Genomic DNA, 14,939 nt, shown 5'->3' with positions numbered 1-14,939 from the left:
CTTTTCTGAACATATTTGAGAGGTTTATAGTACTTAGCAGTGAAGACGCTTATAATGTGGTAATGCTTAAAGGTGAAGATAATGAGCAAACACTTGGCGTTCAGGGAAGTAGTTCAGCCTCGTGGTAACAAACTTTGGTGTCATCAGCATATAAATGGTATTTAAAACCATGAGACTAGGGTGTACATGGATAAAAGAAGTTCAAGGATTGAACCAGTGTTCAGAGTTTAGGAAGATAAAGGTTCAACAGACAGAGAAGGTTTGGTTTGTGCAGATTTTCAGTGACTATATGGATTTAGTTTTTCTATTATAAATGAAGTAAATGCCTATTTAAAAATTTAGAAAGTTGAAAAATTCATAAACCACAATCTACTATTGATCTTATTTTTATACATATCTTAAAATTATTGTCAGTTTATAAAAGTAGAATAGGCTCATAAAGAATCTAGACTGATTATAATTGTGTATCTACACCCCACAGAGAGCCATTGTACATAGTTGCTTGTGTTTCTCCCGATGTTGATTTTCTACAGTTATTTGTTAATGATTAAGAATAATTTATGAAGCTTGGCGCCTGTGGCTCAAGCGGCTAAGGCGCCAGCCATATACACCTCAGCTGGCGGGTTCAAATCCAGTCCGGGCCCACCAAACAACAATGCTAGCTGCAACCAAAAAATAGCTGGGCGTTGTGGCAGGCGCCTGTAATCCCAGCTACTTGGGAGGCAGAGGAAGGAGAATTGCTTGAGCCCAAGAATTTGAGGTTGCTGTGAACTGTGACGCCACAGCATATACCCAGGGCAACAATGTGAGACTGTGTTTCAAAAAAGAAAGAAAAACTAGCCAGGAATTGTGGTGGGGGCCAGTAGTATCAACTACTCGGGAGGCTATGGCAAGAGGATCACTCAAGCACACCGTGAGCTGTGATGATGACATGGCACTCTACTGAAGGCAAAGAATAAGAGTGTTTCAAAAAAATAAAAAGGAAATGTGCCCTTGTAGTTTGTTGTTTTCATCAATAGGGGAAAGTCTTGTTTTGCCAAGTTTGCTGAGGAATATTATTTTTATCAACCCCTGGACAGATTCTTCTGACATTTATTAAAACTGTAAGGAAAACTGTATTCGGAGACTTCAGAGGTAAGGGGATTTTTCCCAAACCAACTTAACAGAATCTGTGGGCAAGACAGAAGAAGGTAATCAACTACCAAGGGTGTGTGATGAGGAATTTGAGTAGATATCATGGGTGGAACTGAATTAATAGGGAGGGGCTCAGCAGGTTCCTTTGGAGCAGGAACAACGTGTGGGTATAGGGCACACTTCCTGTGTGAAGGACACAACTACAACTTAGGCTTTACCTTAAAAATTCAGACACTGTGAGCTAATTTTTATTTTATCTAATTTTTATTAATTAGAAATAAAAAATAAAGCCTGAATTAGCAAGAGTCTTGCTAAAACTGGGCTCTGCAGGGCAAAAGCAGAGCCCACGGATGAGACCTAGTTACAAAGAGGGCCCAGAGGAGCCTATCTAAAAAGTTTGGTAGGGGAAAACAGTTTTGTCATGGCAAAGTCATGATTAAGTTCCCATTTGTTATGTGTATGCAAAGAAATTTAGTGGTTCTTAGTTTTGACTGTTCACCTAAGTTGATACAATCCTTGATATTTTAGAGAAAATTAATTTCTTTGCAAATTAAATTCATACTGAGGTTTTTCACCTGTTGTGTCGGCAAAAACCCAGATGTTTGATCATACTCCAATGCTGAGTCTTTGGGGAAATAAGTAATGCATAGGGGTGTGGGGCAGTGTGTAGCAAAGTACACAGGCATTCCCATTCTCATGGCAATGCATTTCTACTTTTCTATTCCAGAGATATGTTGGTGAATATATGAAATGTCTGTGCCCATCAGATATATGTTGTAGCACTATTTCAAAAGCAAAAGACTAGAATAATTCAAATATCTAGTGACTCTAGGGAGGGTTTGGTTAAATAAACTATGGTACATCCTATAGTTGAGATACCTGTAGTGTGAATTATTCCAGTTGCTACAGAGTCATCATCTGCAGGCGGTACACAGCGTGTCCCATAAGTAGCCCCTAAAGTCGCCATACATAGGTAATATGGGAAATTGTAGCTAAATGTACCTTTATTTCCAAAATATTCATTCCAAAATTTTACAAAGAGGTGGCCAACACGTGTAAAATTTTGAAATGACTATGATCCCATGACAACTCACACCAGCCTGACCCTAGCCAGTGCAGAATAGCCTAACTGCATCCACTGTCCATCCTGCTCTTGTCTGTCTAACTGCCTAACCTAACACCTTCATGTTACAACCAAATAATTCAAACGCTTTCCAGCAAAAAGCAGAGGCAACAAAGTCACTGTAACTTCGAAAGAAAATTAACAAAGTTTTTATTTTTTGAAATTATTCAGTAATTTATTGAATCTAGTAGAACTTAATTTTCTACAAATAATATACTTTTGGGGGGTTTCAGTTCAAGTTTAATAGAAACTGCAAAGGATCGATAATGGGTTAATGACCTCTACCCATCCTACAAACCAGAAGGCCTGCCCCACAACACAACTCAAGCCATTTCCCATCAAAGGAAGAAAGGCTGAGCTCCCCAACCCCTGTAGAAAAGGCCTGTCCTGTAATATACCACATCTTGTCTGAATCTAAATCTTGCGTTTTACCCATGATAAAAAAGTACAAAAGCAGTTTTGTCCTCAGGGCTGCCACTGCAGCCCAGCACTGAAATAGTCCAGTACTCATTTCTGCTTTGTAGACATATTCTTTGATCTTATGGACATAAGGCTTTATGGTATCATTGCCAGGCTTCCAGCCAGGTGGGCACATTTCCCTGTGTTTGTCAGTGAACTGGCAGGCCTGAGCGAGTCTCAGAGTCTCATCCACAGAGCAGCCATTCACAGGGGTCTACTGAAGGGTCTACCCTTATCATCAGTGTTAAAGAGGCCCCCGAACGAGATGCCTTTGTCATATTAAGACCCCCTAATGTGCAGTGGCACGGTTAATACCAGAGAATGTTCATGGGTCCCAGTCTTCCTTGTTTCTCAGATGTGTGGATCCCTGCCAGGTGACAGAAGTAAGAATCCACAGAAGCACCAATCACTTGGCAGTTGAGTTTCACTGAAAGCAACAGTCTCCATGGGGCAAAGGTGAAGTCAAGATGGTGAAAGAAGAGCACGTATTTTTTTTTTCTTCGTCATTTATTATTTTTTTATTATTACATCATAACTGTGTACATTAATGCGATCATGGGGCACCATACACTGGTTTTGTAGACACATTTTCATCACACTGGTTAACATAGCCTTCCTGGCATTTTCTTAGTTATTGTGTTAAGACATTTATATTCTACATTTACTAAGTTTCACATGTACCCTTGTAAGATGCACCACAGGTATAATCCCACCAATCACCCTCCCTCCACCCAGCCACCCCCCTTCCTCCTCTCCCTCTCCCCCTTCCCCATATTCTTAGGTTATAACTGGGTTGTAGCTTTCATATGAAAGCCATAAATTAGTTTCATAGTAGGGCTGAGTACATTGGATACTTTTTCTTCCATTCTTGAGATACTTTACTAAGAAGAATATGTTCCAGCTTCATCCATGTAAGGCTGCATAATATTCCATGGTGTACATATACCACAATTTATTAATCCATTCGTGGATCGATGGGCACTTGGTAATCAGGTAGGCTGATATCTTTGAACTGACCACCTGGCATAATAGCTGTGGCTTTGAAATTGGGGGCAGGGTGCCCAATTTTGGCATTTCCTAAAGACATCTTGCTGTCCACAGTTCCGAAACAGAAGTCTCTGACCAAAATAATGTACATTTTGAGGTGTATCTAATTGAAATTCTTGAATTCAACCTTATTTGATTACAGTTAAATTAATGCGGAACATGAAACTGTTCCAACATGAAACTGTTCCCCACCCTGATGTATTTCTTTGCAGAAAGTGTGCTGATTTCCTACCTCTGTTCATTGAGCCCCAAAACACTGAGCAACTGATAATGATGAATACTTTTTGTGCCCAGATTATGGTTTCTGAATATCATTTCTCACTAAAAGAATCACAGCTCCTTAGAGAAATGGCTGATTTTGGGTATGGAGCAAGAAATGCACAGGTCATCTTATGTCAGAAACCAGGGGTGCTACATACAGTTGCATTGAAGGACTCAAGAGCCACCCTGAGGAGGCTCACTAGTAGATAAAGGAGAAGAATGAGCACTAGTATGAAGAGTAACTACAGTGGATTAAAGCCATCAGATTTGTTGAAATTCATTAGTTCATAATTAGTTCATAATTTTTGGAGGCCAGGAGGGAGATCATTCTGAATGAGGAAAAGCTTTTCTATATATAAGTATTCTACTTAACAAAGAAGAAGGAATGGCCATTTTGCAAACCTGTTTTTATAATGGATTATCACAGAAGGAGTATACTAAGTATCACTGAAGGAAATACACATCACTATTTATGCTGCATCCAAACAACCAAACTTCAATAAAAATCAAACCTGTACATCTAATAGCTGATTTACAGGACCTAATGGGACCAATTTAGTGAGGAGGTGGTGGAGCAGGTCTCGGAGCCCTGACAGTCAAGAGCACTTTCCTGGGGTGCAGGGTTTTAGGTTGGAGAAGATACCAGCAAAGACAGAGACAGGGCTCCAGCCAGGCTGCTAAGGCCAACATAAATACCTGGAGTATGAGCCACCAGTCAGTCACCTGCTCTGTGCCCTGTGACCAGAAGCCAAGCCATGTCCTCAAAGACCAGGGCATCTGCCACCAGTTACTAATGATGCTGCTGCATTTACAGCGCCTGGTAGAGAAGCACTTCATTCAGCCGAAAGTGACCAGACAGAGGCAACTACCAGCTGGAAGAAGAGAAGGCATACTTCTCTTCGGTTTGCTGAGAAATATAACCGATCTACCCATAAGCAGGGAGGCTACCTGGACCACTTAATGTGCAAGATGGTCAACTTCTTATAGTCTGGGGCCACAAGTGGCCTAGAATGCCACGTGTATCTCCCTTCTGTGGACTCCAGGAATGAGGTCAGAAGTGGGCAGAGGGCCCAACTATCCAGGCAGCCTGAGCTGCTCATTCCCCTAAGCTAAGCGACTTTGAACCTGCTTTTGTCAGCCATGACCTGTCAAGCCATGGGGCTGATATCTTTGTCTTATACCACTCGAGCTTCTGGGACTATAGTGCCTACCAAGGAGACAAGTTCCACCAGGACAAGAACACCGTGGGCTTCATTAACTTTGGCACTAGTGAGAACAAGCTCTACATTGCTCTGGTGATTGAAAGGTTGTGTCAGAGTGACACGAACTGCAGTGAGGACGTCCTGCCACAGTATCCCAAATGGAGGGGGCAGCTGTTCCTGTGGAAGAGGTGGCCCAGTTCCTAACCTCCTACTGCGGGGCACCTGTCCAACTCGATCTAGAAAATGTGGTGGTTTCACATGGCTGCTGCTCTGTCTTCTCTGTGTGATCCTGGGAAGGCCTTTCTGGTCTCCCACTCCCTTCTATGGTGGCTTTGCCTTTAGCTCTCGCCTGTGTGCAAAAGTCGAACTGAGTCCTGTTCACCTGGAAAGGGAGATCACTTAGGCAAGCACCTGTCCTTTCCAGCACACTGTGGACAAATTGGAGCAAGCCCTGCTTGAAGCTAAAAGTAAGGGGAAAAGATCAGAGGCCTCATGCTTACCAGTCCTCAGAACCCTCTGGGTGACATCTGTTCCTGAGACTCGCTGATGGAATACCTGAAATTTGCTGAGAAATATAACCTGCATGTGATCATAATGAGATTTACTTGCTGTCTGTGTTTGATGAATCTATCATATTCCACAGTGTTCTGAGCATAGAAAGTTTTCTCGATCCCAACAGGACCGATGTATTCTGGGGCACCAGTATGGATTTCTGCATCTCCGGCTTCTGCTTTGGAGCTCTGTATACCCACAACAAGGAGGTGGCCTCTGCTGTGGGCTCCTTTGGCTACCTCCACAGTGCCTCTGGCATCACCCAGCACAAACTGTCTCAACTGCTCCGTGACAGTGAATGGATCGACAGAGTGCACCTGCCCACCAATCACTCCCGGCTGCAGAATGCTCACAGATACATCGATATCAAGCTGAAGGAGCTGAAGATCCCCTTTCTCTATCATGGTTCTGGCCTCCGTGTCTGGATCAACTTGAAAAAGTACCGGGACCCGGGTACGTTTGAGGAAGAAGTGCTCCTCCATGGCCACTACCTGGACAGCAAGCTGATTCTCCCCTGTGGCAAAGCCTACATGTGTAATGAGCCTGCCTGGTTCTGCCTCGTCTTTGCAGAAAATCCCCTCCGGCTAAAGCTAGCCATGCTTCGGTTCTGTCAGGTGCTCCAGGATCACAAGCAGCTTTGGAGAGCAAGGCATCTGGAGAATGCCATGAAAGAGTAGGTTGTCATCACTGCTCAGGAAGCCACTGATGTCTGGGTCTCTGGTCCAGAAGGTTGGGTGTTGAACTGGTGCTGCAGTGAAGGAAACAGTGGGCTCCTCCAGGAATGGTCTCGTCTGACCTGGTCATCAACCTCATTCAACTGAGCATCTGCCATGTTTGGAAGCTTTGTGTCTTTTTAGTCTTTGCTAATCAGTGTTCATGCAAAATGTTTTTTTTGGGGGTAGGGGTGAGAAGGCAGGCACTTGGGGGGATAAAGGAAGCTTGCAGGCCCATATTTAAATGGTCTAACTTTTATATCTAATAAATTCTATATTCTCTTAAAAAATTATAATAACATTAATGCAGTAATTTGGGAAATTTGAGCACTGCTGAATATTTTATATTGGACCTCCAATGAAGTTTTATGTGTAGTTTTTTTTAAAGAGACCTTTTAGAGATAGCATAATATATTTATGGAAAACATATGTCTGAGATTTGTTTCAAATAATTTAGTTGTGGGAAAGTGAGTGAAAAAAGAAATGAAAGATAATCCTTGAGTTTGTCATTATTGAAGTGATAAAGAGGCTTGAGGGGGTTCATTACACTATTCTAGTGTTGTGCATGGCTGTAAGTTTCCATAGAAGTTGGTAAAAGTAAAATGTATCTTTCATGCACAGTGCTTTTGTACTTACTGGCAGTTGTTTTTTAATTTGTGTCTGTCTTTGCATTTTTGTTTTTTAGATTGCCCCAGTGGAAAATGACAATAGCTATGATGAGCTGAAAAGAGATGCAAAGTTATGTTTATCACTGATGTCTCAGGGGTTGCTTTACCCTCATCAAGTGCCTTTGGTACTTCAGGTGCTAAAACAAGTAAGAGTGCATATTATAATATTTACGTCTTCCAGTGAGCATTTTTGGTTTGCCATTCTTAGAATATTATCAAGGTCGCCATAGTGCACACAGTACTTAAGTTTTGTTTTTGTTTTGACTATTCTTTTAATATAGGAGAAGAAATAAAAATTGACCAAAGGAACAGACCTAGATTCTGTACCTGGCTCTCCCGCCAACCTCTATGACCTTGGGCAAGTCACCCAGGCCAAAAATTAATTTAGGTGAAAAATAGCTAATTATCGAAGTGCCTTGGATACGAAGTACTTATAAGGGAGGGGTTCATGGTTCCCTTTTACTATTTCCCTTTTATTTTATTTACTTCTATTTCCTGGTCTATGCTAGGGAGAACTGTAGTGATTATATATTTTCTGGCTGCACTGTTAGTATACTGTAACATGGTCAGCTTTATCTAGGACATACATGTGTTATATAATATAAAAATGGACATGTTCCCACAGCTTTCCGGTTTGTTGGTTTTTTTGGGTTTTTTTTTTTTTTGAGACCAAGTCTTACTCCATCACTCTGGGTAGAGTGCCGTGGCATCATAACTCACAGCAACGTCAAACTGTTGGACTCAGGCAATCCCCTTACCTCAGCCTCCCAAGTAGCGGGGCTGATACCCAGCATTTTTTTTCTTTTTTTCCCTATTTTTAGTAGAGACAAGGGTCTCAAACTCCTGAATTCACCAACTTGGCCTCTGAGAGTGCTAGGATTATAAGTATAAGCCACCACACCCAGCCAGCTTTTCGATTTTTTTTTTGTTTGTTTTGTTTTGTTTTGGTAGAGACAAAGTCTCACTTTATTGCCTTCAGTAGAGTGCCCTGGCATCACACTGCTCACAGCAACCTCCAGTTCCTGGGCTTAGGCAATTCTCTTGCCTCAGCCTCCTGAGTAGCTGGGACTATAGGCGCCTGCCATAACGCCTAGCTATTTTTTTGTTGTAGTTCGGCCAGGGCCGGGTTTGAACTTGCCACCCTCAGTGTATGGGGCTGGCACCCTACTCACTGAGCCACAGGTGCTGCCCAGCTTTCAGATTTTAAATGATATTTTTTTGTAGTGGAATTTAGTAGTTCTTAATCATTTGCTTTTGAGACCATGGTCAGGTGCATAGCTCATGGCTATAATCCTAGCATTTTGGGAGGCCAGTGTAGGCACATCATTTGAGGCCATGAGTTTGAGACCATCCTGGACAACATAGCAAGTCCCTGCCTCTTTTAAGATGTACTGTAGAACCTCCATAGTTGACCACCTCCTTTTTTTTTTTTAGATAACAAATGCATTTAATATTATTGAAATTGCAGCAGGGTGATTTTCAGCAACAATATTAGCTCGCTACTTCTGTATGACATTAAATATTAAATTGTCCAAAACCTTTCCACCTACTTTATCTTATTTTTTTCTTTATTTATTAAATCATAGCTGTGTACATTAATGCAATCATGGGGCACCATACACTGGTTTTATATACCATTTGACATATTTTTATCACACTGGTTAACATAGCCTTCCTGGCATTTTCTTAGTTACTGTATTAAGACATTTATATTCTACATTTAGTAAGTTTCACATGTACGCTTGTAAGGACCACCTCCTTAAGTTGACCTAATTTTCGTAGACCAGACAAACACTACATGTATATGTCAATACAGTAGATAAAGTTCCTTATGTCGACCAGTTTGTTACACTCTCTTGGGTGGTCAGCTTACAGAGCTTCTACTATATTTTTAAAAATATCTGCTGCTGCCAAAAGTAAAATAAGAAAATGTATAGTCCTTGGAAAAGTTAAGAGCATTAATCGGCTCGGTGCCTGTGGCTCAAGCGGCTAAGATACCAGCCACATACACCTGAGCTGGCGGGTTGGAATCCAGCCCGGGCCTGCCAAACAACAATGACAACTACAACCAAAAAACTAGCCAGGCATTGTGGCGGGCACCTGTAGTCCCAGCTACTTGGGAGGCGAAGGCAGGAGAATCACTTGAGCCCAGGAGGTTGAGGTTGCTGTAAGCTGTGATGCTACAGCACTCTACCCAGGGCAACAGCTTGAGGCTGTGTTTAAAAAAAAAGAAAAGCATTAATCATGACTAGTTCTTTCTTCTAAAATTGACTCTGTGTTCTCTTCCCTTTACTCTGAGCCATCACACAGTCTGAATAACTAACATTTACTGAAATAGCTCATTCAACCTTTTATCTAGAAGGAAGTATAAGATAAACTTGCCCAAACTATACCTTGAAAGTAGAACTAGGCTCACGTTATGGCGCTGGCCACATGTACCAGGGCTGGCGGGTTTGAACCCAACCCGGGCCAGCTAAACAACAATGACGACAGCAACAAAAAAATAGCCAGGCGTTGTGGCACGTGCCTGTAGTCCCAGCTACTTGGGAGGCTGAGGCAAGAGAATCGCTTAAGCCCAAGAGTTGTGATGCCACGGCACTCTACTGAGGGTGACATAGTGAGACTTTGTCTCAAAAAAAAAAAAGTAGAGCTAAGTTAGAATATTGCATTATTTGTGTGTATGATCTGTCATCTCATGTTTTTGTCAGTATTGTTTTTATTGTTATATTTTTCATTCACAGACAGCAAGAAGCAGTTCTTGGCATGCGAGATACACAGTTTTGACCTACCTCCAGACCATGGTATTCTATAACCTCTTTATTTTCCTCAACAATGAAGATGCTGTTAAAGATATCAGGTGGCTGGTTATAAGTCTTTTGGAGGATGAACAACTAGAGGTAAAATTTAAGTTATAGAAAATGGAAACTCAATTTAAAAAACCATCATGGTTCCCCTTTTACAAAGTATTTGTATACTGTTAGGGTGTGTTTCGTTAAAATATAAATTATTAAAAGTAACTGCTTAATTTTAACATAGCCCTAAGTGAATAGTTTGATATCTTAGTCATGATTTCCTATAATACAAATGGAAAAAAGAACTAGGCATGTTTTTATTCTGTATTCTCCTTGCAATTGGGCAAATACCACTTGTGTATCCAAGTTTTCTTAACTACGAAATTGGGTATAATTATTTTAATTACAGCACTCAGGGATTGCTTGAGACCAGGAGGTTGGGGTTACAGTGAGCTATGGTTGGGGCACTGCACTCCCTGGGCAACAGAAGAAAATAAATTATGCTATTACTGACATTTAAAGAACTAATGAGAATGTGTATGAAGGTAATTTGAAGAAAGTAAAAATCTACACATAGATGTGATTTCCAGTAGACTTAAGATAGGATTGCTGGGGGCTTTTGGTTTTTTGAGGGGTTGAGGTTGTAGAGAAGTTAAAGGCGACTTGCTATATTATATTTTGTACAAAAAGATAGTGTGTTAGTTTATGAAGCCCAATGTAAGAAAAGCATGTTGCAATAAATATGGAATAAGATATAACTTTTTAAATTGTACTTAGAGGGAAAAATTGAAAATTTTAGTGAAAATTTTACTTATTTAATGGACTTCATGGATTTTCATGTGGTAGGATACCCCCAGTAGTTTATTTTTTAGAAAGCACTGAAAACAGATTTTATTCATCAAAAACTGGAAATGAAAATTCCTCCACTTACCTGATGAGCCTATTCAGATTTCTTATGTTCTGGGATCAGATATTATCTAGACTTTAGGGAACACCTCATTCTACAATATATTCCAGATAGTAAAGAAATAACACCCACTCCCCTGCTTCTTAATTAAAAAAAACTAGTAGATAATGGATTGGAATATTTATAGGAACTTTGAACAGAGATGGCTTTCTGAGCCTTTAAGTTAATAGATGTCATATGAAGTCATGAACAAATCTGACTAGTACAAGAATATTAAACATTGTAGCATAATGTTTAATACATAACATTAAGACTTTATGGAAGGGTGGTAGTAATGTAATAACATATGTAGATAAAGACATAAGCTATAAACAATGAAAAGTTAAACTCTCAATGACCAGAGAAATGCACACTTTAAAAATAAGGCAAATTCAGCTGTCCTTAGTGTTTCCTTTCACTAAAACAAAGATACGTAGTGATGATGGCCAGTGTTGGTAAGGTGTAACTAGTAGTGAATGTTTAAATTTTGGGTCAGAGCATGTTAGCATTATCTTTTTGAAAAGCAACACTCTGGGTGGCCAAGGCAGGTGGATTGTCCTGAGCTCATAGGTTTGAGACCAGGGTAAGTAAAAACAAGACCCTGTCTCTAAAAGTAGTGGGCATTGTGGCAGGTGCCTGTAGTCCCAGCTACTCAGGAGGCTGAGGCAAGAGAATCATTTGTGCCAAAGAGTTTGAGGTTGTTGTGAGCTATGACACACCACATCACTCTATCGAGGGTGACAAAGTGAGACTCTGTCTCAAAAAAAAAAAAAGAAAAGGAACCAGTAGCCATAAAATTAACAATAAAACGTTTATGTCTTCACATCTACTAATCCCAACTCTTATATCTTAGGAAAATATACTGAAATAGGGAAAAAATTACAGGAAGTACTAATACCTGAGATGCCAGGCACAGTAGCTCATACCTATAATTCTAGCACGTTAGTAGGCCAAGGAGTTCAAGACCAGTCTGGGCAACATAGCCACACCCTGTCTCTACAACATAGCCACACCCTGTCTCTACAAAACATTTTAAAAACACAAAAATGAGCTGAGAGGATGGCTCAAGGTTGTAGTAAACTATGATTGCGTCACTGCACTTCAGCTTAGATGATGAGCAGAACTCTTGTCTCTTAAAAAAGATAAGAGTATAGCATAGTAGTGAGAAGTTGAAAGCATTCTAATCAATATCTGAGTTCAAAAATAAATCATTGTATATAAGCTTTATAGGAAATGACATAAAATTAATTGACATAAAAATGACTAAATACTTAACAACCAAGTATTTAGTAAAACATTTTCTGATGTATTTCATATGATAATATAATGAAAGCAGCAAAGAGAATATTACATACCTAAAAAGCTAATGATGAAGCACACAAAAACTTCTGAAGGAACACAGAATAAAACATTTGTTTTTTCAAATTATCATATGTTTTTGTGAATATTTAAGCAGAATTCACAAAGCCTTTTTACTGGTCTTTTTTTTTTGTTGGGGAAGGCTTCCTAAAACTTGATTTGTCATTCCAACTTCAAATTGACTATGTATACTCTTCACAGTATAAACTGTGTTTGTAGTGTGACAACAGCCCCTGAAATTCGTAAGTAAACTGGATATAGATTTCCACGATGTCTGCCATCCGTAGAAATTGGTTGTCTTGTGTTTCTGTTGTTGACAGAGACAACCACAGCAGTGACCTAAAGAGATGTAGCGTCTAGGAAAACACGATTTTAATGTCAGGCTCCAGCACTGCTTTTACAGTAATAGCCTGGATGAGCCCTATCAGGGGGTAAGGTAATTTATCAGGAAACTTAATTATGTCTAAGAGTTAAAACAATTACCTCTGTAACCCAATGTAGTGGTCTTTATCTATTCTGAGGCTACAAACCCTTTGAGAATCTGCCGAAATCCCAATAAGAAACTGCCTAATGCCAAAGAGAATAGAGGAAAGTAAAGAAAAGGGAAAAAAAGAAATGCTAAAGGAGCACACGCATACCTCGCATACAGTTTCAGGGAAGGTCCTTACACCAGTTCCCACCCATCCTCCATTACCCCTTCTGATTTAGGCTATCAGTTTTAATAGGAATTATTATCTCTACAGGTTCGGGAAATGGCTGCTACCACCTTAAGTGGTCTATTACAGTGTAACTTCCTTACCATGGACAGTCCTATGCAGATTCATTTTGAGCAACTTTGCAAAACAAAACTACCTAAGAAAAGAAAGCGAGACCCTGGATCTGTAGGAGATACCATTCCTTCTGCAGGTAACATTGCTGGTAGAAAATGCTCATATCCTTTTGGGAATTAACTAGGCTTACCCAGCCTTTCTCAACAAATATTTATTGAATACTTGTATGTGTGCAGGTCTGTACTGGGTTATCAGGAATAGTTTTCCCTACTTTTGAGGAGATTTACATATAGAAAACAGAACTTGCAGTGAGGACGCTAAAATTCAGTTAGGTACAAAGGAACCTATAGAAGTTCTGTTATAATAATTGTACTCAGGTCTACTTCCCACCCAAAATAGCTTTATAAAGCAATCGATCCAGAGTTAGTTGTTTCATATGGTCTAAAATACCTCTTTAGAATGTAGAACTTAAGTGTAACTTTACTAAGAAAAAAACAGTAAACAAAGCAAGCCTTGCTTTTAGTCGGAGAGGGGAATATTCATCAGTACTTTACTAGACATTTTGTGAGAAAATGAAGAGCCATTGTAAGAACTTCTAATCTACCAAAAAAGAAAAGGAAAGAGGAGAGTGAGGGGAGGGGGGAGGCTGAGTGGAGGGAGGGTAATTGGTGGGAACACAACTACAGTGCATTTTATAAGGGTACATTTTAAATTTACTAAGTGTAGAGTATAAATGTCTTATACTCTAAGACAATAACTAAGAAAATGCAGTGAAGGCTATGTTAACCAGTTTCATAAAAATATTTCAAATGGTATATAAAACCAGTACATTGTACCCCATAATTGCATTAATGTACACAGCTATGATTTAATAAAAATAAATAAAATAAAAGAACTTCCAATCTAATTGAACATAAAAGGGCAGGATAGACACAAGAATAAGATCTGATTACTCTATCATGTTTAAAGAGAAATTTAAATGTGATTACCAAGAAGCCACTGCTAACTACAGTCTTCAATAGAAAATATATGGGCCAGGCAAGGTGGCTCATACTGGTCATCCCAGTGCTTTGGGAGGCTGAGGCAGGAGGATCACTTGAGGCCAGGAATTTAAGAGTAGCCTGGGTGCGTTCCTGTAGTCCTTGCTTCTCAGGAGGGTGAAGCAAGAGGATCACTGAAGTTTAGGAGTTCCAGTCTGCAGTGAGCGATGATTGTGCCACTGCACTCCAGCCTGGGTGACACAGTGAGACCCCGTCTTTTAAAAAAAGAAAGAAAATATATGGATAGATTAATAGTAAGTAGGAGATTATTGAATTTGCATCAAAGAAGTGCATCAAATATAAAGCTGCTGAATATTTTAGGGTCTTATTTTTTATAACAAATTCCAGTAAAATACTAATGTACATTCTAGTATCTTCGCTTAAAAACCATATTTTTTTGCCTGTGGCTCAGTGAGTAGGGCGCCAGCCCCATATGCCGAGGGTGGCGGGTTCAAACCCAGCCCCGGCCAAACTGCAACCAAAAAATAGCCGGGCGTTGTGGCGGGCGCCTGTAGTCCCAGCTGCTCGGGAGGCTGAGGCAAGAGAATCGCGTAAGCCCAAGAGTTAGAGGTTGCTGTGAGCCGTGTGACGCCACGGCACTCTACCCGAGGGCGGTACAGTGAGACTCTGTCTCTACAAAAAAAAAAAAACATATTTTTTGATAATAAAGTACCATAATCTTTAGTCACATTCAGAAAAATGCTAACTTTGGATTGTTTGAGCATCGAGGATTGTACTTTTTTGCATATGAAAGAATCAAAAGAGCCATTACTATGTTAGTTTTAACAAATGTATGACACATTTCTGACCTAGATACAATTATACTGTCATTGAGGAACAGCTATAGGATGTCTTGACAAATTCTCAAACATA

General features: G+C 40.1%; 1 protein-coding gene and 1 pseudogene across 1 annotated transcript in view; both read left to right on the top strand.

Moving 5' to 3' along the window:
* The window catches only part of PSME4 (proteasome activator subunit 4), a 105,195-nt gene that overhangs the window by 87,604 nt on the left and 2,652 nt on the right, over positions 1–14,939 (top strand). The window contains exons 42-44 of the mRNA XM_053589913.1: positions 7,177–7,305; positions 9,901–10,056; positions 13,000–13,162. Coding sequence (XP_053445888.1) covers positions 7,177–7,305; positions 9,901–10,056; positions 13,000–13,162 — 448 coding nt within the window. The remainder of the gene's footprint in view (positions 1–7,176; positions 7,306–9,900; positions 10,057–12,999; positions 13,163–14,939) is intronic.
* On the top strand, positions 4,985–6,829 carry LOC128584783 (probable inactive 1-aminocyclopropane-1-carboxylate synthase-like protein 2; annotated as a pseudogene).

The sequence above is a fragment of the Nycticebus coucang genome, chromosome 4, assembly GCF_027406575.1.
Source record: "Nycticebus coucang isolate mNycCou1 chromosome 4, mNycCou1.pri, whole genome shotgun sequence".
In the NCBI taxonomy this organism is placed as follows: Eukaryota; Metazoa; Chordata; class Mammalia; order Primates; family Lorisidae; genus Nycticebus; species Nycticebus coucang.
The sequence above is the reverse complement of the archived record's forward strand: the minus strand, read 5'-3'. Positions and strand labels throughout refer to the sequence as shown.